The following is a 26,674-nucleotide window of genomic DNA, read 5'->3' as shown; positions in this document are numbered from 1 at the left end:
AAGGTTGTATTAGGGTACCATTCTGAAAATAAGAGGATCAATCTGCATCTCTTCCTGGCTGCTTCTGGGGAAAGTGATGCGGGATTGCAGTAGGTAGTCCCCAGATTGCCCCCATGCTCCCGCCTTCATTAAGAATCTTTTTCCTTTTGATACTGTCTCGTGTGATAACAAACAACCCTCATCATCTTTCTTCAGCATGGAACAAAGAATACTGCCAGTTTCTCATTAAAAAAATAAGAAGTTCTATCTTTGTTGCCTCCTTCAGACTGAATATACATATCCTTGCCCACCTGTCTCTTAGTTACAAATACCCCTGGCTCTCTGAAGCCATTAAATCTCCAAAAATTTGATGTTTTCATCATGATGATGATTATAGAGTACTTTTTAAGAAGGCACTAAGTAACTTTATTATTTTTTCCCCTTCAATATAGTTTTGATTTTGTTTCAAGATTTCTGGCATATTTTGATGCTAATTGTTAATGCTGCAAATACATTGCATGGGCTGCTTAATTCACCTTTTTCACCATGCCATCAAGTGTGGGAGCCACCAAGTGTGGGAGCAAGAGATAACTTGTTTGGCAAGGAGGGATGCAAAAATCTCAGGTTTAAGGGTTTAAACTGATGAACTTGTGTTCTTTCAGTCAACAGTGTGTTACAAAGGCATCTTCTGCACAGCAATCACCTTTGAACAAATCTGTAAGTAGAAGAGATCTACATTCATGATAAAAAGCACAAAGAATGTTTAAACTTCTTGTTTGAAGTGTGATAAGTTTAAAATGTCTATTTGTCTAAATTTCAGGGGAAAAAAGAATCTACAAGGTCCCTTCTTCACAACAAGCTGGTCGGTTCATCATACTAAGCAAATAATGTCATGTTTAATTATTGTGGGAATATTCTAAAAGGGTTAATGTTATATATGGCACTAAAAGGGTTTTGATTAACCAGAAATCATTTGGTAGAGTATATAAGATCGTTCCTCTTAAATCTTTCTGCCTTTCAGAGATAAACCAAACCCATCTCAGGCTTCTGCCAAAGGCTGACATTATGAATTGGAGAACAGTAATTTATATCATTTTATTAGTAAGCTTTACTGTAGTCAAAGCCCTGCCTAGAAGTTATCGGGACATAGGTAAGAATATATCTCATATTTTTATTCTATTCTTTCATTTAATGCTGATAAATGCAACTTGGCATGCATGGTTATTTTGTATCTCATTTTATCACTGCCAAATTTAGATAGTATTTTCTTAGAAGTGAAAGATATACAACAACACTGTAGCTGTATAACTTGTTTCTTGAGATCAACCATAGACATGATGCTTCTTAATGTCTTGAGAGTCCATGTAAAGGGACAGCCCATACTTACTGAGAGGATGTGTATTGAAGAGTAATTTAACCTCTGTGGGAGTTATTCCACTGAATTTCAGGTACTCCAACAACTGCTGAAGTTTTTGACTGCAGTTGTTTTAGCTTCCCTCTGCAGTCCATGGGAGAGTGACACAGTGAAGGCACAAAAGGGATGCTACCTCCAGACGGCTATTCAGTAGCTAAATTATGCAATTGCTCTTTACTATCCTTTGGAGGAATCTATGTTGTTCTTCACTGACTCCTGGAGAGGCTTATGAAGGCCCCGCTTTGCACTAAGGTCAAGTGCCAAAAATGAGACAACTGAAAACCTCCTGTAGTGTGCAGTTCAGATGAGTCTTTCACTTTACATATTTCTATCATTAGTCATTTTCTCATCTTCAGAACTTCCAAATGCAGTAAATGGCCCAAGACCATAAAACAACTGCTATTTTTGTTATCTCTTCTTATCATCCCAATTCACACTTCCTAGTTACTTGGAGAAGCTGGCTTATTACTTCACTTTGATCTTTTTATACTGCTCTCAGCCCTACTGACATGGATGTGAGCCAGTACCATCCTGATTTGGGAATAAGCCCACTATGTTGAAATTAATCTCTGAGAATATTCTCTAATGAACGAGGAACTCAAGAAATTATTGGGTTTAGGTTTCGCCATTAATAAATAATCCACTGACAAAAGAAAAATATTTGCATATAATCTTCAGGTAGATTGAGCACACTTGTTTTCCACTGGGCCATGTGCAGAGCTCGTACAGAAGGATGTGGCTGTGTGAATTTTTGTGGAGCTTTGCCTACCAATGTAGCCCTCAAATTATTCCATGCTTTCTACATAGAGAAGCCTTTATCTGCAGCGAAACAGTTGTCAAGTACACCCTTAAATAGCTAAAATAAGGCTAAAAGGTATTTTCTAAGGATTTTAATCATATGACTTGCATCATCTAAGTAGCTGAACACCTTCTAGGTTTCAGAATATTTCCCCCACAACACTTGAATGAGGCAGGGGAACTATATTGGCCCTGTAGTTCAAAAACAAATTCACATCCTCATACGTAAGTCAAATAGGTAATATGAGCTTATTACTTCCAAACCTAGTGCTACTACCTCAGACTACCTCAGGCACTGAATTATGTTTTTCTGAAACTCCAGTATATATATATATATATATATATATATTTAAAAAAAAAAGCATTTGAAGAATTCACTTAACATTTTTTTTTTATTCAAAGACCAATTATCTTGTTTTTCAGAGGAAAAAAACAGCATTGGACAGCGTTTTTCTCAGCTGCAGGAGAATAATTTTAAAGCCATGTAAGTTGTCCAGATAAAGAGTCTACTTGCAAATTTGCTGCCAATGAACATCCCTGTGGTATTTTGTGTCATTTGGAAATGAACACATACTGTGAGTCAAACACTCACCTCTTCCACCAGCCCATGCAAACTCAGTCTGTGATGACAGAAATCATAGAATATGATCATCTTACTGTCTCGCACTAAAAGTAATGTGATGAGTTTTTAGGTAGGCAGCAACATCTTTATCGCTCTGTGTTCTTGCAGTGCCATGATCATGTTTGCTCAGTATGTGCAAGGAAGCACATTCACCAAAGCGGTTAAAATGGCTGAAGCTGTAACGGACCTTGCCAAAAGGTGCGCTGCTGCAGATGGAGACAACCCAGATTGTCTGAAGCCTTTGGTAAGCATGTCCATACTTCTAATATGGCACAGACCTTCAAAAGTGACTTATAATTTCAGAGTACTGGTACGTATTTCTTCCAAAAAGGAACACATTATTAGGAGATGTGACTTCTTTGTGTATAGATTTGCTTTTACTGACGTTTTTCCCTCTCCATGCTCTCATGTATAAGGCATCTCAAGATGAACGGAGGAAAACAAAGTTCCCCCCCCTCCCCCCCCCCCCCCCCATATATCACAGTAACTTTTGAATTACTTCATCTATATCTTTCTAAAAGATGTTTGCAATGTTGTGCTTTTATGGCCGGTGTAAAAAAAAAAAATCAGTAGAGCCTAGTTAGATGTTTCTAGCAAATATGGTGCTTATAGATGTCTGTTCCACTCCATTAACTCACACTGCTAGTTTTTGATGGTGTCTGCTCCAACCCACTTTTGGAGCTGGTAGATTGAATCACAAAACATGAATATCCATCTGTGTTATGACACATTTCTATTTATTAAACTTGGGTCTGAAGCAAACCCTGAATAAAAACAGTTCCCAGCTGATACATGACTGACAGCTGAACCTGAGCATTGCTATTATATGAACAAGAAACAAGAGACTCATCATTGTACAAAGCTGACTAATTAGAAAAGAATAGATCCTGCTATGTTAGAAACAACACTATACAAATCTTAACTATCATCTCAAATGTAATCAAGAAACAAGAGTCTGAATGTTGGTTTAAGTTCAGTGAAAGCTGGACAGTGTGTTCCAAAACCATTTCACTTCAAAGTCTATCTTGGCATAATAGTAGCTATCAGAGAGTGACATATCATTTATGTTTTAGAGGTCAGTCTGATATTTGTTGCAGTCAAAGCAGGAGGAAAGAAAAAGAGAGAAACTATACATTTATGCAAGTGAGGGCTTGTTGGGTTAACAAGTCTCCCCAGAAAGCTCACAAGAGTAAAATGGAATGCTCACATGCGTCAACTTTTTTCTAATTCTTCACAGGACAAGATTTTCCTCGATACGATATGCCAGGAGGAAAATCTTCCCAGGTTTACTGACTGCTGTGCTAAAAAGGACCCTGAAAGAAATGATTGCTTCCTCTCCCTTAAAAATTCATCAAGAGCATTCATTTCTCCTTTTGAAAGGCCAAATGCTGAAGCTGCCTGCAAAAATTATTCACAGAATCAACATTCGTTAACAGGATAGTAAGTAAATAAATCAAAGATTCGTTGCCTGGACATGATAATAACAAGTCTAAAGACCACAAATGCAGTACCAACCAAAAGTTCAATATGAGACTCTCTGTAATGCTATCCTCTTTTTCCTTCTTAATGAGAAACATTTGTATAATCCAGCCAGCTCTGATTGTCCTTATGTGAACCCTGTTCTGCCACCTCCTGCTTTGAATATAGGTCCAAATGATAAACAATCTGACCTATTTCATTGTAGTTTATGCAGAGGACTCATCTGGAAACCAAGGACCTCCCTTCAGCCCTAAAAAGGCAAGCAGATGTTTTGCGACCTCTAGGCCAGGACCATCAGGGTTTGAGCCCTTCATTTCTAGGAAAATGCTAGCCCCATCAGACTTTTTCCAGGATAAACACTGCACTATACAGCTGATAGTTTGACAGGAAAACAGTCACTTTTAGTAGCTATTATTTCAATGTACTGGCAGATGCTACAATAACACTGCAGTCCCTTGTATGTGGGGGCTTATTCTGAAAGTAACGACATTGCTCTCTGTTTTAGTTTCATCTACGAGGTTTCCAGAAGGCATCCTTTCCTCTATGCCCCAACAATCCTTTCTGTTGCTATCCATTATAATGAGATGATGAAAGACTGCTGTAGAAGTGACGAAAACCCCACTCATAACCTGGAGGAATGCTTTCGGAGACAGGTATTACATTGCAGGGGTTTAGTTTAATAATGTGTGAGCAGTGGCTTTCCCATAGCTAAACAAATGCTGAAGCAGGGCTATTGTCTGTTTATTTTTCAGCATCTGATGTTAAAATTCACCTTGTTAAGGATGGGCTGAAATCAGACTTAAATGCTCTCTGAAATTATAGTTTAAATTTTTAAACGAAAATACCTGATGTGGGATGTTGGGTGGATGTATATGGAGCCAAGGGCAGTCCCCACACCTCCCATGGTATCAATTCTGACTCTGCTATGTACACAGTGTTTGTTGTAAGGATGCCTGGAGAGGAAGTGGTAGTATGCAGCGTGCAGAAATCTGTGGTGTGTTTTTTTTTTTTTTTTCCCTGTTTATAGCCCCATAATGATAGCGCATCACCTGCTTGGCCAAGTGTTTGCACTGTAGAGGTATGCACCACATGCAACTAGAGTCAGAAATTCACAGCAACTTACCTGTAACAGTGGAAAATAAGCATGGGGAACCTGCCCTTGCTGAATATGCCTTTCTTACACTTCGGCTGGGCTGCAAGAGATGGCAGCTAATACCACTAACAAATAACAACTAACATTAGCTAACAGTAACACAAAGGCAATCCTGTAGCTTCCAGGTGAAGATTTCTTCCCCACCCTAAAAATAGTAAACTATTGTCTAGAAGGGTTCTAGTTTCCTTTCACAGAACACTTATTTAATACATGCTGATGAGTAAATAGCAGGCACAACACTTAGTTCAGATTGTAGCTTGGACAGTAAAAGTCTTTCTTTCACTATTTAAAAATCCCTCCTAAAAAAAAAAAAAAAGAAAAAAAAAGTTGTCAGTAGTTTTACCCTAAAGCATTGTCTTGTCTTTTGTTCTGTTTTCACGACCTTTAACTTCTTCCTACCAGGCGCCAAAGGTAGTGAAGCCAGTCAGAGAAGATGGCCTGAGGCAGGAACACACATGTGGAATTCTGAAGAAGTTTGGAGAAAGGACCATAAAGGCTCTGTAAGTCTTCCCCCTGCTTGCCAAACAAGGCTTGGGTTTGTTTGCTTTGGCTACAGAACAGCCAAATTCATCACCAAGATGTAATGCTTTGCTACAGACACTCATTGCAATCCTTCCCGACTGCTTCTGTAAGCTCCATTTGGCACAGACACATTAAAATAAAGCATGGATGTCACATGCTAGCTTAAACGTGAATCCACACCTGCACACAGTACAATGACCCTGAATACTGGCCACATCATTTTTGTTTGCAGCTCACTAGCAGCATCTAACAAGGCATACAGATTAAGAATACAAATTTATGCATGACAGTAGTCACTGTTTCCCTAAAAGCTGCCATTAGCTTTCAAAAATTGAAAAACAAAGTTTGAAATGAACCAAGCTCTTTGTGATGAAAGAGTGATCGTGAGCACAGTACAGCCCAGCTCTAAAAACATAAGGTTATTCCTGTAATTTTATGTTCACCTACCACGTCTTTGTTATCTCACACTGAATTTCACCCAGCATCCTCAGATAACTTCAAGTACCTCAGCTACCGGCTTCAAGGGACATTTTTTTTAATCACCTTCAGTGGGAGCAGGAGCCGACCGTTTCTGACCAGTTTGCATAACGCCCTCTACAGGAAAATGGTGTGAACTCTCAGTCTCACATTGTTAATATAAGCAGTATGTATTGTTTTTCATTCCAGGAAACTTGCTCAGATAAGCCAGAAATTTCCTAAAGCTGATTTTGTTACTGTTAGCAAACTTGTGATGGATATTGCTAACATGCACAAGGACTGCTGTCGTGGAGATATGCTGGAGTGTATGCACGATAGGGTAAAATTCATTTAATTTTTATATGGTTGGAAAAATTAAATGCCTTTTTTCTTGTTTTCATTTTTTTTTCTCATGTGAGGTTCTGGTTGCTTGCCAAACCTGGAGTTTGTTTCTTCAATCTAAAAATCTGCTTGACTCTCCCATTTGACTTTTTCCAGCATCAAGTTATCCAAAAGGGCAGAAAGAACCACTTTGTGACTAAAATGACCTAACACTGCTTCAGTGCCATATATTTTCCATGCAACTTGCAGCAAAACATAATATCTGCCTGTCCTCTGTTCTTTCTTTTCTTCTAACAAACCAAATCCGTTTATCTCACTACTTGTCTGTGCTGTCTAGCTAGAGAGTTAACTTCTCTGTTTAGGTGGTTACCTAGCACCTACCAAATGGCAAGCAAGAAGCTTCAGCAAATAGAGCAAGAGGACTTCAGTCTTCCTTGTTCTGCTAGGTGACTGTTGCACAGCATTGGCCAGCCACCTCCTTTCTTTGGGTGTCGCCTTCTCTGTCTGTAAAACAGAGATAAGAATACTGATCAAAAAAATAGAGACCAAAATGTGATAACATTCCTTTCCTTTCTTTCTTTACCTTTCAGGAAGAGATTCTACACTATGTCTGCACCAACCAAGACATCATATCAAGTAAAATTAAAAAGTGCTGTGAAAAGCCACTGTTACAAAGAAGTGAATGCATAATTAATGCAGAAAATGATGACAAACCTGCAAACTTGTCCCCCCACGTCAGGGAGTTTATAGAAGACAAAGGAATATGTGAACGCTTTGCTCAGGAAAAAGATACCCACTTAGCCAGGTAACACATCTTCCTCTACTCTTCAATTTTGCTGTTTTGCTACTTGGGTCAAAAGGAGCCAGTTTGAAAGTTAAAGTTCAGCTTATTAGTCTCAGATGTCTGCTCTGTGAGCATGTGGGCATGTGGTACTGTACAAGTTTATCTGAGTAAAATACCACTCAACCCTGGAAGATATGGAATGGGAACAAATGCTGAACAGGGCACAATGGTTATTTCAGAGAAAACTGAAGAAAAGCATGTGAAAATTAGGCAGTATCAGTTCTGATCTTAGGGTCAAAATATAGCTTTGATCCACTCTTAAATGAGAATTAAAAAACACTTATCTAAGTCAGGCTCATGTCTTGATCCAAACAGGTTTGACCTATTTCTGTTCCAGCCATGTTCCTTTGTGTGATGATGCCCCGATCCTATTAGTATTAAACTTGGGCAAAAAAATGGCTGCAACAGAAACAGTATAAAGTCCCCAAGAAATAGATTAAGCCCGACTACTCCAGGTGAGGTGACTGCTTTTAGTAGAGTTGGTTTTTTTTGTTTGTTTGTTTTTTTGCTGTCTATTGATAAATGGCTTTGTTACTGGAAATTATTTCATTATCATTTAGATAGGATTTAAAGAAGAACAAAAATCCAAACCATACAAAGATGTAAGCTACACTTGACCCAAGCTGGCACTAAACTGGGAGTGTTAACGTGCACAGGACTTGCTCAGGCAATGCTGTGCTCAGTCAGTCAGGTTTTGTTTTAGTTGAATCCCAGGCTGTGATTCTGTGAAATTCTCCCCGTTACATGAAAGTTCAGATGAGACCATCTCAAAACCACCCTGCTGTCCTTACCATCCCCAATCTCTTGAGGGCAGTTTTGTTTTATCTCTAATATCCGCTACATACATACTCCGCATATTGCAGGTTTCTCTATGAATATTCCAGAAGACACCCTGAATTTTCTGCTCAAATGCTTTTAAGAATTGGTAAAGGATATGAGGACCTACTGGATGAGTGCTGCAAAACTGGTTCTCCACAAGACTGCTGCAGCAGAGGGGTGGGTGCCATCATGCTTCACACAATACGTTGATGGTTACAGGCGCACGACCATAGGACTGGTTCTGGCTAAATTGTGACTATCCCTACTCCAGGTCTAGAGCAAGTACCCACAGTTCCTGTAACCAAAATTGTGAGTCCCAAATGATTGCTGTACAGAAAAGCATCAACAGAGCCGGCACAGCCTTCAGTTACTGGAGGCAGACGAGGGTTGCTGGGGAAATGAACATGGCATTGCAAAGAGTGGGAGCAGGATGCACCCCTGCAGCAGCACCTGGAGGGACTGGGTTCTTCAGGCAGCCCTCTGCTTTCCTCCCTTGGTATTAACCTCACGCTGGGGAGAAGGCTGGTAGATCAAAAGAGCTGGTAGGTGGGAAAGACTTCAGGCCCTCTGGGTCAAGACGACTTTTTTTTTCTGGGGACAGGACAAGAACCAACTCCTCTCTTGTTGCAAACAACAGCTCAGAGGTACCCAACCTCTTCTCCCTGCAGATGTTTTGTAAGAGACTGCATTGGTGCTACAGTGGTACGCCAGTAATTTATCAGGAATAGACAGACATGCTTGGGAGATGGGTGGAGCTGGCATTTCTGTGAGCCACTACCTACTCTCTTTTAGGCTCCCTTGCAGTGCCAGTTGCCCTCTTGCAAATGTGAAAAACCCTTGTGGTTATTGTCTCAGATATAGACATTTAGCATTGTACTTGTCTGAAGTTTGGAGCCACCCAGTTTCAGACCTAGCCTTCCGTCCATTATACAAAATTAATGGAAGATGTTTCAATTGGACATTAGTCACATTCAGGCAGTTTAGAGGTTTTAGACAGATAAAGACTTCTCATGAAATTAAAAATTGGTGGTATGTATCAGGTGAGGGGCAGCCTTGGATATCAAGACCTCACCAGCAGGCAGAAGGGGATTCTGCATTCCCCCTGAAAAGTGGCTCCTTAAACTAATTTCTTTTCCTCAGGAAGAAGAACTGAAGAAACACATTTATGAAACGGAAAGTGTGATGAAAACAAGCTGTGACATTTACAAGGAAAAAGGAGACTACTATTTCCAAAACGAGTATTCCTTGTTTTTATTTTATGCTTATATTATTCCCATACCAGCTGGCACAACTCGGGCCGGAGTAAATCCATGTATGGCAAAAAAGCTAGGCTAAACGACACCACTAGAATGTTTGGTCCAATACATTTATTACTTTTAAGATTTTTTTTTTCTTTTCCAAGACAGTGTTCTTGCTTCTTATGGGTTCTGTCCTTATCCAAACTCCTGAGGCAGTGAAATGACAACTTGTTCTATCTCTCACCTATGTTTTCCTATGATTTTTTTTGCTTTATAGTTGCATTTTGAGCTATGAGCTCCAACTTATGAGTCGTAATTTTGGCCAAAAGGCAGTTGCTGCATCTTTTGCAAAAGACTTTGCTCTGTCTCCTGCAGCAGATGTAAATATTAACAATTGTAACAAGATTTAACTACAGAAGACAGAACAAAACCTGAGTAGCTTAAATGGATGCTACGCTTAAATGCAACATGCAGGCACAAGCCTCTTGGAGGAACTCTGGCCCTGATTTGCAAGGTTAATGATCACATGCCTAACGAAGTATGTAAGCAATCTCAATGAAATCTGTAAATTGCTTGCGTACTTAAAGTTAGGCTTCTGCTGTCTTACTCTGGGGAGATAGAGTAGGCTTTTTGTACTCCTGGGCATGTCTGATCTTTAAAAGACCTTAGGAGTTCCAGGTTTCCAATAAATCTGGTATGCTACGTCTGCCTGTTTTAACAGTTGCTATGCTTCTCCTGGCCATGATAGCTAATAAGCATATTTTTAAAGCAGAAAAAAAAGTGAACTTTTTTGAGCTAATCTTCTGCCTTGATTTAGTCTGTCAGTAAGTCACTTGAGTTCAATTTGGCTTTTAAACCAGATCCCTACATTCAAGGGAAGTGAATAACACAGGAAAAGTATACGTACCATTTCATAAGAGGGCCCACCAACATATAAATGACCTTCTTACCATTAATTTTATTTAACCTGGTAAGAGATTGGTCAGAAGAAGGAGAGATCTCCAACCAACAGAGCATGCTTATACTTGCCTACAGGAGTTACAAACACCAGGCTCCGTGCTGCCCTTGTATGAATAAGTGTTCTTCGGTGGGGTTTGGCTGGAGCTTTACATATGTGAAGGCAGTGGCTTGCTCACTGCTGCCTGGTGGAACAAAAGCACCAATATCAAATCAATTATCATTTCAGGCTTCTCATGAGCTTCACCAAGAAGATGCCTCAGCTAACATCTGCAGAGCTAATAAAATTCACCAAACAAATGACTACAATCGGCTCCAAATGCTGCCAGTTAAGCCAGGACAAGCTATTGCCTTGTGCTGAAGAAAACGTGAGTAATTTTTTCCCCCCTCATCTTTGTCCTACTTTTTCTGTGACAATTCCTGCTACTAGCAGGGTCCAAGAACTTAGAGTACCAGTAAACGAGCAAAATGTTGACTCAACTTCTGAGCTGCACTGAAGATGTACTACCAGGTACACACCTGAAGTAAGCATAATGCAGTGTCATTGAAGTTAATGCTTGAATGACACTCTGTGAGGATCAGGAAATTGTCATGCCAGCGCTAGGCACTTAACAGTTATGCAGTACAGGCAACCTGACCCTGTTCTCTCTGAAGCTAATGATCTCATCTGAGAGATGGTTATTTCTAGAGGGATCATCCTTTCTAGATGCCTGAAGCCATACTGCTCTATGAAAGCGATATATTTTGTGCAGCTCTTTCATAGAGCTCTCCAAGCCCATAGGTCAAAACACGTAAGCTTCAGCCTGTACCCAGCCATTATTTGTGAAACATTATGTTTACGAGAACAGTAGAACATACCCACAAAACCTGCTTATCAATACACATCAAAAGGAAGCACCATTTTATGAAGAAATCACATAATATCTATGCACAAAGAACAGTCTCTAAAACTGCATATATATATCCTGATAAATCTGAACCATTTTTGCACTAACAAAAGCCAGCATTCAGTAGAAAAATAAACTTATCTTATAGACAAAGCTTAATTTAAATTCTTGGTTATTATTTACAACTTTACTAAGAGCGGCATCTTTCAGGGGAAAATAGAAAATAAAGCAATAACATGAGATTGTTTTTTTTCACCTCTTTTGGTAAAGCTGGATCTTGTGCTTGGAGAAATATGTAGAAGACACCTAACCAACCCAATAAACCCTGGTGTTTGCCACTGCTGTAGTAGCTCCTACGCTCTTAGGAGACCATGCATGGGGAAACTAGAAATTGATGAGAATTATGTGCCCTTATCATTGACTCCTGGTCTGTTCACTTTCCACGAAGACTTGTGTACAACGGAAGAGGAAAAGTTACAGCACAAGAAGCAGGAGTAAGACATGCCTGTTTTACTGTTCCCCCTGTTTCTTACTCTCATCCTGGCAATGCTCACCAACGTGTTTTCCAAACTGCTTTGCTTTCCTCTCATGTTTATTGCGGTTTCTTTTGCTCTCTAGTTCAACCTATATTTACCTGCCTTTGATTAGAAGAAAGTCATTTTCAGAGGTGGGAATCTGCACTGGTGTATACACCACCAGAATGGAAGCAACAGGTGCCTAAAATTAGTTCCTTGCACCATCCTTTACAGGAGCTGCACAAGACACAGTGTAAAAACATAAAGAAAAAAAAGCTCTCCGAGCTCAACTTGTGCTATGGCAATCCCATACTGCCTTGGACCCTCTGGAATGGTACACAACACAAACCAACTGTATGTATTCATAGGCATTCACGGTGGAACAACTCCAAAAATGAGCATTGCCACTTTTTTTTCCACAGGAGAATGAGGCACATATTGACTCACCACTGCAAATCCCTACCCGAGTAGTGGGAAAAAAAAAAAAAAAGAAAAAGCTATAGAAAGCAAGTGGGCAATAAGAAAGACAAGATTTTGCAGGAATAGTGTTTGAGAAGTGGTCCTAATCCGTGTGCCTACCCTTCCAGGTTCACAGTGCTTTCTTTGCTTTTCTTGCAGAATGCTCATCAACCTCATCAAATACAAGCCGCAGATCACACAGGAACAGCTGACCTCCGTCACTGCGGCTTTTACTGCCATGAGGGAACAGTGCTGCAAAGAAGAAAACCACGAAGCATGTTTTGTGAAAGAGGTATTGTTTCTGTTTTCACCTTTATATTCTCATTCAAAATGAAAATATACACAAGAGTGTAAATTTCTCCATTAAGCAACAAAAGCAAAGCCTGACTAGCCAGAATTCCTTTGGTTCTATTTCCAAAGACCAACTTTATTGCCTGCACAGGTAGATAGCCATGTCAGTTTAGCTGTGAATGACTGCTAGAGAACATATCTAGTTATCCTTGTGTTTCTGTGTAGCAATTTATAGACACAGAACTCAGCTACATCTATTGCTACTGGGGAGTCACTGGGACTTGGCACTGTTGAAAGATATATGCAAAGTTCTTCCCCTTGCTAACAGTATTTAACTGAATTTCCTTTTAAAAGTTTCTTTGCAATAGGAAGGGAAAAATATTCCCAACTTTAGGTCAAAACATTTTCTGTATTTATTTGCCCTATTTCTGCTTTTCTCTTGTCTTTCCTATGTAATTTTAGCTTATTGACCTTCGTAACGCAGAGCTACTTTGGTTTCTCTCTACCTTTCAGTAAACCTGCTTTTCCTTACTTCTCATCTCTCTGATATATTCCTTAAGATAAACTGAAATTTAACATGTTTCCCACAACCCTTGAGCCTTACTCCTTCTTTTCTAAGTCTTTGCATTACTTTGCTTCAAATGATCAAGTACAGAAAAAAACCAGCCTATCCACAAAGAATCATCCTTCTACCTAATAAAGCTGTATTTCAGTATTTTTCTAACAAATGCCAAAGCATCTAAGGCAACCTGAGCTGAACAGTAAAAACAAAATGTATATTAAACAGTGTCATATGTATATACACACTGTATATACAGTGTTTCTGCAAGTTGTGTACAGATTATAAAACATTAATGAATTGACTTACTGCTATTGTACACATGTAACTTGTTCACAAGTACATTACCTTCCCAATTTCATTGCTAATAGAAGTTTTGCTTTTTTTTTTTCAGGGTCCAGAACTTATAAAAAGAAGTGAAAAAATGTTGTCAGCATAAAGAGCTCACATAGCATATTGGAAGGTATTTGCTGAAGGTTATGGAGTTGCACAAATTTAACCGTGAGCATATCTTTTCTAAATATTCATGAGGTATAAACAGGAACATAGGAGTAGTTATAGTGGAGAATACCATGTTGTGGCTCTTTACTCACAAACCTAACAAAGTCATGAAAACTTAGACCTGCTACAGTTCTGCCACTGTTTGATTTTCCACTGTGAACAAGATAAAAAAGGTGCCCCAAGTAAAATATCAAATTTCAGAAAGAATATGATGAGATATAAAACTGTAAATCTCGTCTGCCTGCAGAGCTCAGCTTAAGTGAAAATTAAGTAAGTATATCAATTTTATTCAGATGGGGGAGAAATTCCTCTTCAAACTTCATAGCTGGCTCATAACACTTTGATTCAAAATAATCAAGGTCATGTAAAACCAAAACAAGTAAATTAAAACTACTTTAAGTCTAAAAAGAAGCATCATGTTAAAGAAATTTACTAAAAGTTAACTGGATGGAAATTGAGGTTTTAAATTTCACCATCATCCTATGATGAAGGATACTATTTTTCTTGTATGAAATAGTAACAGGAAAAAAAAAGACAAGCTTTCAAATCTTACACAGCATAAAGACAAAAGTTTGAGAAAATCTGTCTGTAACCATTTTTAAACTGTCTGTGAACCACAAAATAATTGTTTTGGCATTTTAAAAGCAATGTCTTTGAAATACAACGCATTCATTCATTAACATTGCTGTATGGGAATTGTAAAATTGCTTTTAAGCACAAAAATATTATCTTGGGCATCTCAAACAGAAAGGAAGAGGACAGATGAGCAAAAAGTCATGGAAAAAGAACATGAAATGCTGAAACTTGGTCAGCAGACAAGTACTTAGAGAAAGCACTGGAAGAATGAAAAATTTGCATTTGAGGTGATTTTACATCAAACAGCATTTGAGTTTTTACTTTCCTTTTTGCTTAAAAAGAAATAAGAGGGCATGTTAAAAATCCAGTGTCAAAACGGTATTAAAGGAAAGAAATTTTTCTGGAAGCCTTGGTCTCGAAGCAAGAGATTACCATATAGCAGATCCTTTTTGTGAACAAAAGAATTAGAAGTAGTTATCCAATGAGCATCTGAAAAGATTAGTAAGATAAAGAAACATTCACCAAACAAATCTTTTTTAAAATGCAAACCTAAAGTACAGAGATTGACCAAATGATGTCCCATCAGAATCCATCCTATATATACTCTACGCAATATTTTCCTTAATGACACAATAAAAGGAAAAACTAATTGTTTAATTTGTGTCTGCCAACAGGGTGTACAGAGATGGTTGCAAATCCCTTTACAGTGTTTTTCATGTCAAAATCATCTAGGCAAATTACAGCAATAGCCTAGAAAAATAACAGTTATGTTCTATGAGGACAAATTTGTCGTGACAAAAGTATGATTAAGCAACCACACTAGCACAGAACGGGTAAAACACATGTTAGGGATTTGCATGGATAACAATGCAGTTAACAACAAATCACAAGCTGACCAAGAGACACTGATATCTTGCTGCTAACTGAAGTCTAATGTTGTGCTTGCATAGTAGGAGCATAAACAATAACAACAGATAGAACAGACAAATAAGATACACAACATACACATCATATTTCTGCTTTCCTCACCTTTGATAAGGACTTTGCTGGAGTATTAGAACAAGTCTTGGGTCTCTCACTTGTAGACAGAATTTCACTGTAAAGAAAATAACGGTTGGCAGTCAAAGATCCAGAAAGAATGGAAAAGGAAAGCCAGAACAGATTGGAGTTGTGTAGTTTAATAAGAAAGGCTGCAAGAACTTGAAAAACACATCAAAAAATGCAGGTTCTGGGACAAAGAAAATCCAGTCATCAGCACCCAGTAAGGAGAACAAATATAATTGACATTCTGAGAAAAGTGGGAAGCTCCAAAGGAAAGAGACACACTTAACACACACAATCCAAGTGCCAGTGATGTCTTCAGTCAAAAAAAAAAAAAAAAAGGAAACAAAAGACAACAAAAACAATAGATAATAGACAACCATCTGAAGTTTCTCTTAGTGTAGTTTTCTCAGGAGTTAATGTTCTGATAAAGATCAGTCTTCTGGAATTTGGGGGGGGGGGGGGGGGGGGAGAGGGGTGGCTTTGGGTGGTTTTGTTTTCCTCCTCAAGGACTGGACTTATTCACTGACTTAGGTCCACTGATGACTTAGGATTCTTCTCACTGGATAGCTTAGTAGTACTAAAATCACATCAAATTTTTATTCTATTGTCCTTTTTGATAATGTCTTAGACCCCGAATTAAACATAAAAACCACATGCATATTTCCTCCATCATCTGTTTCTCATTGCTGTTACCTTGAATATCCAGTATTGCTTTGGAATAAATTCTTCTGCTGTTCTTGTCTGTGTTTGTCAGAAACAATTCATTAAAATGGACACAGTATTCACAAAACTCACACCACTGCAGTGTAGCAGCTTTATTTTACTAGTGCTTAAAATCCAACAATTTACAGGTAATCTGTGCTAGGTTCCGTTGTTATTTTTCCAGTATCTTTTAGTCCCAATTCAGCAAGACAAGCAAACCCAATGGGATCCTAGTATTTAACACCAGATGACTGCAAAAATGGTTCCATTTAGGAACTGTGTACATACAGACAGGATTGGAGAATCTGTTTGCAAACACTTTTCCACATGGTCAGTGCACTGATCCTATTTTTATTTTTTTCACATCTCAGACCAAGTAGTTACATTCATAAAACTACAAGCATTTACGAAGTGAAACACCTAACAAATAGCCTATTTACATAAAAAAATTAAATACTTTTTTTTGGTTAAAATGATGAGCAGGTACAGCAGTGCAGGCAGAGGGGTCTGCATCACTCCCAGTTTCATGAGTGCAGGATAGACTTTCCCTGCCCATGAATTTGAGCTACCTGAATATTGCTCTGTATGTGATTTCTGACTTGTTCCTTAGAGTAAGTTAGGTAGAACAAAGCCTGAAATCCAGACCAAGAGGTCTGCTCCTGTGCTGACTTTGGCATCATTGCTAGTGTCTCAGTATGGCCAGCTGGTGCCAAAATATACCAAAAACACCTCAGTGCATGACTTGGTTCAAGCTGCCAACATCTGCTTGGTTTTGGATGAGAACCATACTTGACTGTGGACTAGTTTAGACATCGTTGAAATTTGAGCTTACCTTGCAAGTCCAACCTGTGATGTTTTACGGTGAGTTTCCTATCTCCTATAATTTGGCTAATCGATATTTGAGTGGCTTGCTTGGGTAATTTCAGTGACATTTGTGTATATACATCTGTTGCTTCAAGGAACTGACATTTGCACAACTAGAGCAACTCTTAATACCATGCATCTTGACTACTGAATTATTTTTATTTCTCCTCTCAATCATTTTTCTGGGCAGGATTATAATAGATTGTACATTAAAGTAAGTACCTGCCCCAAGCACAACAGCTTAATTAGCAAATTGATGTCTCATTTTTGACTTATCATCCAAGGAACATCACCTCAAGGGGAGTACAGCTTTTCATTCTTGATTTATTCCACATGATTTCTAGACAACACATTCTGCACACCGATTCTCTCAAAGTGTTTATGCTGTTATCTGCATAAGCCCACCGCAGCTGATGTAAAACACAGGCACCACATAAGAAAGAAGCTACTACAGGAAGACACTTAATTATGCACAAATTGGATTTTATTTACACCTCTACAATTTGAACTTTACCATTCAGCATGACTCGAACAGACAGGACCCTACAGGTGACTGCTGTATGCTTGAGCAACAACCAGACAGTCCACAAATTGCATCTGCAGAAGGATGCCAACCCCACCCTATCATGGCTGTGACATTCAGCCTCTCTCACTGAACTCTTTTCCTTTCTATCTTTGAATCAAAACACAGGAAATAACATGGAATAATTTGTCTCATCAAAAAAAAACACTAGGGTACATTCCAGCACCCAGTCAAGCAGATACCACAACACTTAGTTCTTACTCTGCAGCTTAAGATGGACACCAGAGATACATTCACTCATACATTTAAAAACTGAGTACCAATAAATTGGGAGAGCTTCTCTTTGTATTTTTAAAACTTGTGCTCAAAGGTTATATAAGTTAGGTATCTACCAATCTGAAGCCAGGGGACTATCAGGTCTCTCTTGTGTAGGTGTTTTTTTAAGCTAAGTGAAATGCCTAGCTGCAATCTTGGATACATAAATACCTTTTGCCATTTAACTCTACTGAACAGCTTCCTCCTAATAAAATTTAACATTTCTGTAATAGAAGGAAAGCCATTTTAATTTTTCACTATTTTCATTTTTTTTCTTTTTTTTTTTTTTGTTATGATTAGCAGATTAGTTACTGCAACACTTTGCATATATACTAGACTCTCAGCAAAGGTTTGGAAATTACTAGGTGGTAAAGCCTTGTGCTTTCCAGGATGGGATTTTTTCCCTATCTGAAGTTTCAAGTTAGATTCAGTATTTGCCTTTTGGACAATTTAGTGCATCTTCTTGGGTGGTCCCCAACTTGTATTCCAGAGCCATACTGGAGCATATGCAGTTTCAGTTGCATGATTGTCTAAAGAAACACTTTGCACACCCGTGTGCTCTATGTCTTCTTCAGTCATGGCACATTCAAGAAAGCACACAGACTTTCCTTTGCCAACAGCAGTGGGTGGTATTCGCAATACGCCACGCACATCAAACAGTAGTCTCTGTTTTTTTAACAGTTCGATTTTGAAGGTGCTGTCTTATCAATTGCTTCTCTTTAAGGTATCTGGGGGAGAGAGCGAGAGAGAAAGAATGCATTTACTGACAGAATGCTTCAAGAATTAAACCCCAATTTTAACATGCTAGTTGAACGGGTGAAAAATGTTGGAATGAAAGCATTTCTGATAAAAAAAATGGCAATTGCTATCTATTTTTTTCTTTTCATTCCCTGGCGATTTTGATTCAAAATGATTTGATGGTCATTTGATAACAGATCCACAGTTGGTAGACTCGCATTGCTTTTGACCTCTGGTCTCATATGTTTAGAAGTACTGGTATATTTCCAACCCATACCCATTGTGAATTTTGAGCTACCATCAGAAGAACTCATACCATTTTTTGGAAATTCAGTTCTAGACAGACATTAAGAGTTTCACGCCTATCTGAAGTGAATGCTGTACCACTTAAAGAGTACCACAGTATTTGCTGCATCCATACATTCCAGAGAACTACACAGCAGCAAGTAGAAACTGAAGAATTAGTCTAAGGCTCAGAAGACAGAATCAACAGAATCATCTAGGTTGGAAGAGACCTCCAAAATCACCTAGTCCAACCTCTGACCTAACACTAACAAGTCCTCCACTAAACCACATCACTAAGACATATCACAAAATACAACAGAAGCGACCCTGGGGCTCCTAATTTTCTGGAAAGCTCCAACCTTCTACATATAGTCTGGTATACACTCTAGAAACTTCAACAGCAACAGCTCACTTAGGGATGCAGGATACAGAAACAATTATAATTCTCACAAAGTTTTGTGTAAGCAGTCAGAGCACAGCATTCTGACTGCACACTGCTACATAAATGCATTTGTCTATTGAGCCAACCCATGATTGTAAATATTCTCCTGGACTTAAAGTGACCCTCTAATTTTACTTCTGTTTACTTTGCAATTGTTTGTTGAATTTCCTGTTCTTCTTCTTCATTTATTCTGTGCAGGATTGATTCCAAAAATGGAAGATGAAATTGAATATACTGAGCAACCTATCAAGAAGATGACAAGAAATGCACATTAGTGAGTACACTATTGGGGAAAAATATTGTGAACTGTTGGAATGGTGATATACGTACATCGCCGCTGACCTCTTCCACATCCCTGTCCATGAGAAAAAACTTGGCAATCTTCTCCGAGGGCCCCTGCAGAAGTCTGTGCACTAAGGGAACGTCTCCACTCCTCAGCTGTTTCTTCTCTGGGATTTAAAGGTAATGCAATGATGTACAGAACATACAACAGTGCTTCTAAATACCTCATGCCATCAGAAGTCTTCTTTCTTGGCAAAGATCCTATCTTTGTCTGATGTGCAATTACTACAGATACAGCAAGTCTCTAACATTTTCAAGAGGATGTGGTAACTAAATTTGAACTATGCATTTTGAAAGATGTTGGCACATACAACACTAAGGAGTTGCAACTTACGTAGCCAAGTACACATTTAAGAGACTGGCTCCAGGCCAGAGAGCTTGTCAATGACTCACGAATAAAATCTACTTCATAATTTTCAAATATCCTTTCAAATTTCTATTTTGACATTTAAGGCACATGCCCCTCAGTTGTCTCTCCCATTCTTTCAGGTATTGCTTTTAAGAAAAAAAAAATCCTTTTTCATTAAGAAATAGAGTTGGACTACATTGTGTAAGTGTATATTTTCCAATAAATTTTGAGTACTTTCAGTTAGGCATTTGGGGGAACCAAGACTATGTTTCAAAATTGTGAAGTCCAAATGAATTATGTTTAGCCAGTCTGATTTTCATCGGGTTAACATTTCAAAGACAGTCTGGGTATCTCCTAGCACTCTCTAAAAGCCTTGTACCATTTTTTCAATTAAAATATCCCGTAACACCGCCAGCTGGAGCCTGGCATCCCAAGGCTGCCATGCAGCCATACAGAACAGAAGTTACACCAGAAGAGCATCCTAAACAGTCTTTAATTACAGGAAAACCTAAGGCCTATTTAGCTGAAGCAGTCATATTTGCAGTACTCTGAAAGCACTCAGGACACAATTATTCAGGTTTTCCTCTCCATCAGAGAAGCGCACATATCTAAGGGTTCCCAAGAAAAGCCAAAATGCCACACTTCCTGGGCACTCTGAGCAAGGACAGTTGCCTGTGATGGATCTTGTTGCTCCAAGATCAACAGCCCCCACACATATGCAGAGGATAATTAAAGATGAAATGATCACACAGTGATGCCTGGCTTACCTCCGGATGCATGGATAATATAAAGTGCAAATTCACGCGGCCTGTTTTCTATCTGTAAACACAAAACCAAAGGCTATTCAGATTGACCAACGTATCTCCTGAGCACTGCGTCATCAGCAGATATAGCCTGCTTCTCAACTCAGATGTTTAAATCAAAGCCTGTAATTAGGACACTGTCTATGGATGAGTTAAAAGATACTGGATTTGGGTAAGATCTAAAGTTAGGCTGCATTTTCTTTGTCCCTGTACCCCCACTACCTTATCATTACTAACACTATCATATTGCCCAAAGCAGCAATATAGCATCTTAGAAAACAAAAGATCTTTCCAGAGTTTCCTTGGAGCATCTGTAACTTTTTAGTTTTTACAAATTACAAGGAAAATAAATAAATAAATAAATCAGACAAACTGGCTTTGAGTACTATTTTTAACTGTGGCATTTTGGAGCTTTGTATGTGCCTGGGTCCAATATAACGTGTATTCCAGGCACTCGGGCTAAATGAAAGCTCTCTTTTCTTCTAAGAAAAATCTAATTACTAGAGCCTGTCACTAGAGGGAAGCACAGCCATGTCCATTAAACATCCTTTGTGCTGGGTAATGCTGAAGGTGCAGCAGCATTTTCCCCTCCAATGCAAGAAGGTATAAAGAAGCCATGCCCCAGTTCTTTCTTCACTGCAAACTGTATACCTGATATGCCTTTTCTAGACGAAAAGCCACGAAGCATTTGGAAAATAAAAGCAACTTTCTCCTTAAAAATTGTCCATGTGTTTTTTCTAAGCTGTTTCATACACTATACTTCCAGGTATTTCCTGCCTGTCACACGGTGCTGGTGGGACACCACTTAAGTGAGTTAACATTTCTAGAACATAGCCGTAGTGGCTTCTGCAAGCACACAGAGTTACCTTGAACTTTCGAAGCAATTGTTCTATTACTTCTCTTGTTCTCATATAGCTGTTAATTCGTATTTTGGTTTCTGATCCAAAAGCTGGAGTAAAAACTGATGTCTAGGAAATAAAACCAACAGCAAAGGGCATGAATTTGAGGACTTCTGTACTTAGTGGCTGGGATTCCAGAAGATCTAAAACAGCACAGCTCTGGGATAAAGCAAGCTGTCAGGTATGTTGCCACCGTTACTGTAAAGCAAAGGGCACACGGTATCCCCGGGAGAAGTGAAGGCCTCCCCCGGGAAGGAAGGACCACTGCGACCCTCCGAAGCCCAAAGCCCAGTGGCAGAGACCTGGCCACACACAGGGGACCAAGGGGGGAGTGCCTCTCTTTGCACAAGGGGTGCAGGAGCGGTCCAGAAGCTCGCTGGAGGCTTTATTCTGCTCCAGTGCCCAACTTCAGGTGAAGAAAGACGAGCATCTACATTTGTACCTCATAGTTGTAGAAGTGGCCGTTAATAGAAAACCTGTGCGTTTCCACTTCTGTTCTTGCTATCATGGGGAACTTGGTCCTCTTCCTTACAGCTGCAGCATCACTGACCGCCCTGGGCAGGGTAGCACAGTCATGTTCCTGCTCGCTCTTGGACTTCAGAGTGCTGCTTTCGTAACATGAATAACCTGGACAAAATGAAACAAATGAAACCGCATCAGCATATTGTACAGCTGCACCACCCTCCTTGCCAACACCAACACAGGAAGAAGGTTAGTGGTGGAGGAATTTATTTTATTTTATATCTTTGCGGGGGAGTTGGGCATGGGCACATGACAAAAAGCAGTAAGCTGCCTGCAGTGGACACAGGCAAGAGTTTGCTATTTTGCTTACTTCTTGAGAATTTTTTCTTTTGTGAAAAGACAACCTGTAAGCACCAGTCATTTAAAAATTTATTTGTACATCCATGCTTTCACTAAGCAATCATGTCACTATTTCACTAGCATCTAATAGATGGAGATAACAGAGACGGAGAAGCATTTCCCTTTACTAAGAGGGAAGACCTAGTATATCAACTTATTATTGCAAAATTTCTTAGTGAATGTTAGAGCACAGACACTAACTTTTCTCAGGGTTCAGCTTTTCTTCATTAGATTTCATTGTCTCCCCGCTAATATGATGTAGATCATCAAATTCTCCCCAGCGTGTCATTCCGCTAAAACACAAAACATATATTTACAGTTAATTATTCCTCATTAACTCAGTGAATTCAATTTATCTTGTAGCCAGGCTTCATGTAATACATTCCTATCCCTGTTCAAAACCTAACAGGACACGATTGCAGTCTTCAATGTGGAATACAGAGCAAGTAATTTCAGTTCATGTCCTAATAAATTAGTGCTCGTAAAATGTGGCATGACTAGGGATCCCAAACATAACACAACCCCATTTAGAGCCTGATGAATGTTGAGCATGATGTCCTTTAAAACAGGTAAAGAATTACTGCAAATAATGCACAGCAATGCCGTGGATTGATCACAGGTAGGAAAACATGCAGGCATACAGAAAAAACACTGTAATTTAAATAGTCACAGGACATGTAATTTTTGTTACACAGACATGGACAGGAAAGATTATAGTAGCATACACCGCCCTCTTGAGCTTTCCAAACCATTTGTGTAGGCGGAGCAGGGAATTCAACCCAGCTCCTGAGATGAATGCCTATTTTAAAGCCAACTTTATGCATAACATTAATTGCATAATTCATTGAATAAAGTCTCTAGCCAGTTACTGCTCTGACCAAGAATAAACCAATTTGTAGGAAAACAGTAAAAAAAAGAAATGATTTCCTATATACAGTCACAACAATATTCATCTAACTCCAATGAGCGTGCCAAACAACTATTTCAGCTTTGTTCCATGTGTTTAGAAAGTTCATTTAAGATCAAACAGTCAAGCTGTTCTGCATACCTTAAAGCATGTCAGGGCAGTTTCACATTTGTGTGATCATGAATTAATATTTACCTTAAGATTCACATCTGCTACCAGTCATATATTTTTGAAGGAATAAAAGGCAAAGAGAAATTGAACTGCCACACTAGACCATATCACACAGGCCACATGCACTGACCATCAGCAGAGCTACTGAAGGTCAACCAAGAGAACCAGATCTGCCTCAGACTCAAGTTCCTTGCTGGTTACTTCTTGTTAGGTTAGCCATTAATTTCAACAGCAAGAGATAGGGAGAAGACTGTCCCTGGTTTTATCAAGGCTACACAGCTGCAACAACGGGAGAATTAAATCCACAATTCAAACATGTACCACATGCAAACTACGATGACAAATAACTAAGAAAAGGAGCTCTTAAATACAGAATTTATCAGGGATTCAATCATGGTAAACATTGGCTCAGCCTCCATATTGCAGATTGCTCAGCTTTAGTTTGTCAGTTGTAATTCCAAATTCACCAATCAAAACTCCGGAAATAGTCTTAAAAACAGAAAAAAAAAGTATTCTAAGCACCTAAGCCAATTATAAAGATCTGGGCAGTCTAGCAGGACTCAGATCAACACAGAATACTCTGATATAAAAATCTCATAGGCAGCTGCCTGAAGGCACAACTCATCTGTGTATATTTCTAATGTGTTTTAACATCAGATTTTACACGGAGTAAGTATTTTGTTTCCTGAATTTAACTTAGCCATGAGAAGCAATGAAGACAGACTTGAAGTATCTGGTAAGATACCCTAGGACAGACAACCACTTGGCACTAACCTTCCAGCTTTTTGCTTCATGCCGTAGAATGTGTACCAACAGGAGATCTTTCAGGGGCTGCATAAGTTATTGGGTGTACATATGTATATATGCATACTTTTTTTTTTTAATGATTTCCGATGTACATAATTTTCCCAGTACTTTCACGGGAATTATCAGTATAGACAAGAGAAGCCTCCTCCTTGACTATTCTTAAGCTAGAAGCCAGACAAAGATACGTCAAAGATGCTAGAAAGATGAATCTTTCTGCCCAACAGAAGCTGGTGAAAGGCCTGATCAGTTACACCTGACACTGATTATTGCTGTGCAATCGACCACCACAGCCTTTAGGGAATTTGGGAAACGAAATCAGCTACAGCCATTGAAGCTACCTAAATGAGGTGTCTGGAAATGTCAGCCTGTCTCCTTCTTATGGAATTTAATACATTACCTTCTACCAGGGAACAAACCCACATTCTCTGTTGACTTTAAGGTTACAAAAGAGGGTATCTGCTTCTCATCATGAATTTTTAATCGGATAGGATGTCGGAGTCCCCAAAATATTGACAAGATTCCTTCAATAAATGGTACGCTTCCTTCTCGCTGGGAAAAAAAAAAGAAAAGGAAGAAAAATTAATGCTGCTCAATAATCAAGGTGGAGAAGCAGGTTCCCCTCAAAGAAACAGGAATATACTGAAACCACTGAGGCTTGCACAGTCCTGGAACAGGTGGTGGAATCGCTCTCCTTAGCGATTTCCAAAACTCGGCTAAAGCCACAGCTGACCTGGTCTTGTGTCAGCATTATTTCAAATTTGAACAGGAGGCTGGACTACATGACCCCTCCAGAGGCCCTTCCCTACCAACGTTTCCATAATTTCATGCAATTAGACACCAAATCTTATTTGTTCTGCCTTGGATGACTAGCTCTTCTGGAACCAGGATGCCAAGAAGCGGTAAAGGGGAAGAACAAGCACTGGCAAGGAAGGAAGGCAAAGTTAATGAAGTCATCCTCACTAACACACGGCACTGCATCAGTCCAAAACGTGTTACCAGAGCCCGTTCTTGGCGACATCAAATTTGGTCACTAGGCCTTCGTCCCAGCAGAAAGAGCTGGGAAAGACAGCTGAAAACTGCCAATTTTCAGACCATTTCTACCCACAATTACTCTCTGTCCTTTCAGTCCTGATATAGGTAAAACAACAGAAACACAGCTTGTGAAGCTAAAGAACATTCAGACTGCTAAACCAGGGACTCTGGTATCAGAGGCATGACTCAGGCCCTCATCAGTCCTTCAGCCATATGGGCTCTTCTGGTCTCCACATAAGGGGCGTTCCTGGTCTGTGGTTACAAGCACGTTCTCTGTACTAAAGGTTCACATTCAAGGAGACCCATTAGTGCTTTTTCTGCTATTACTTTATGCTCTTTGTGTTACATTTGCACAGATTCTTACCTGATTAAGTGACAGTTGCAGATTTTCTTGATCAGAATAGTAAGAGTTATAGGTCTTCAGGAGAGAACTGAGCTGCTCTCTAGAATAAAAGATCCCAAATAAAAAAATCATTTTTAAACATGTATATTGCTGTAAAATCCAGGGCTTAGGTGTGAGAATAACACCCTGTATCTGTGTTACCCACTGAATCTGTAAAGGTCTGTTAATAATGCACCATTTTCCACAAGTAAAATTCCATCAGAAGACTGGCTTGCCTATAAGTTACTTCTTTAAAGACCTGATACACGGAGGAAATGAGTTAGACTTAAGTGACATTAATAACGCTGCCGTAGAATAACTTGTACTTTGGACTTCTGTTAGAGCTGCGAGGGGAAAGCAAACAGGAACAGCACTCCCATACACAAGAGTTGCAGAAGATTTCATTTAGGTTACAATTCGTTTCCTCCATGAGATAGTTTTCAGTGTTTTTTTGTTGTTGTTGTTTCTACACTTCTTCTGACTTCAACATGTCTACAGTGTGCCTAGACAAAACACTTCAGTTTCCTTCCATGTGCAACATTACAGCTTTGTGTTAAATCTTTGCTCAGAAGAGAAAGGATGGATATGAAGAGAACATCTGCCAACAAGCAAGAATTAATAACAAGCCCATCATCTCAGATTTCAAACAGAAATCCACACTGCAATTAAAAAAAAAAAAAAAAGCAGCATAACCTTCCGCTGTGAAAAAACTGCACAGAAGGCAATGTGAGGCCCACTGGTGTTAGTGAGCCTTGAAGTTTAATATTAAGAAAAACCTTTGCAGAAAATGCCCGTCT

General features: G+C 39.2%; 2 protein-coding genes across 11 annotated transcripts in view; one reads left to right on the top strand and one right to left on the bottom strand.

Moving 5' to 3' along the window:
- LOC308194908 (alpha-fetoprotein-like) lies at positions 1-17,828 on the top strand. The gene is made up of 16 exons (XM_080591476.1): positions 1-696; positions 800-841; positions 1,001-1,129; positions 2,615-2,675; positions 2,922-3,057; positions 4,051-4,253; positions 4,798-4,945; positions 5,848-5,945; positions 6,634-6,763; positions 7,356-7,570; positions 8,473-8,605; positions 9,569-9,666; positions 10,853-10,991; positions 11,781-12,004; positions 12,644-12,776; positions 13,729-17,828. Exons 3-16 carry the CDS (start codon positions 1,045-1,047, stop codon positions 13,771-13,773), a joined length of 1,848 nt encoding a protein of 615 aa, XP_080447602.1. The 5' UTR covers positions 1-696; positions 800-841; positions 1,001-1,044; the 3' UTR covers positions 13,774-17,828.
- RASSF6 (Ras association domain family member 6) overlaps positions 17,484-26,674 on the bottom strand; it is a 128,806-nt gene continuing 119,615 nt past the window's right edge. For all 10 annotated transcript variants that reach the window (XM_080591534.1, XM_080591536.1, XM_080591535.1 and 7 more), the window contains 9 exons: positions 25,860-25,938; positions 24,861-25,012; positions 22,780-22,871; positions 22,160-22,344; positions 21,685-21,786; positions 20,783-20,834; positions 19,655-19,773; positions 19,470-19,567; positions 17,484-18,587 (listed from right to left, as the gene is read on the bottom strand). In XM_080591534.1, the coding sequence (XP_080447660.1) occupies positions 18,512-18,587; positions 19,470-19,567; positions 19,655-19,773; positions 20,783-20,834; positions 21,685-21,786; positions 22,160-22,344; positions 22,780-22,871; positions 24,861-25,012; positions 25,860-25,938 (955 nt within the window). In that variant the 3' untranslated portion in view covers positions 17,484-18,511. The remainder of the gene's footprint in view (positions 18,588-19,469; positions 19,568-19,654; positions 19,774-20,782; positions 20,835-21,684; positions 21,787-22,159; positions 22,345-22,779; positions 22,872-24,860; positions 25,013-25,859; positions 25,939-26,674) is intronic.

The sequence above is a fragment of the Anser brachyrhynchus genome (assembly GCF_964034855.1).
Source record: "Anser brachyrhynchus genome assembly, chromosome: 4".
Lineage (NCBI taxonomy): Eukaryota > Metazoa > Chordata > Aves > Anseriformes > Anatidae > Anser > Anser brachyrhynchus.
This window is presented reverse-complemented; position numbering and strand designations above follow the sequence as displayed.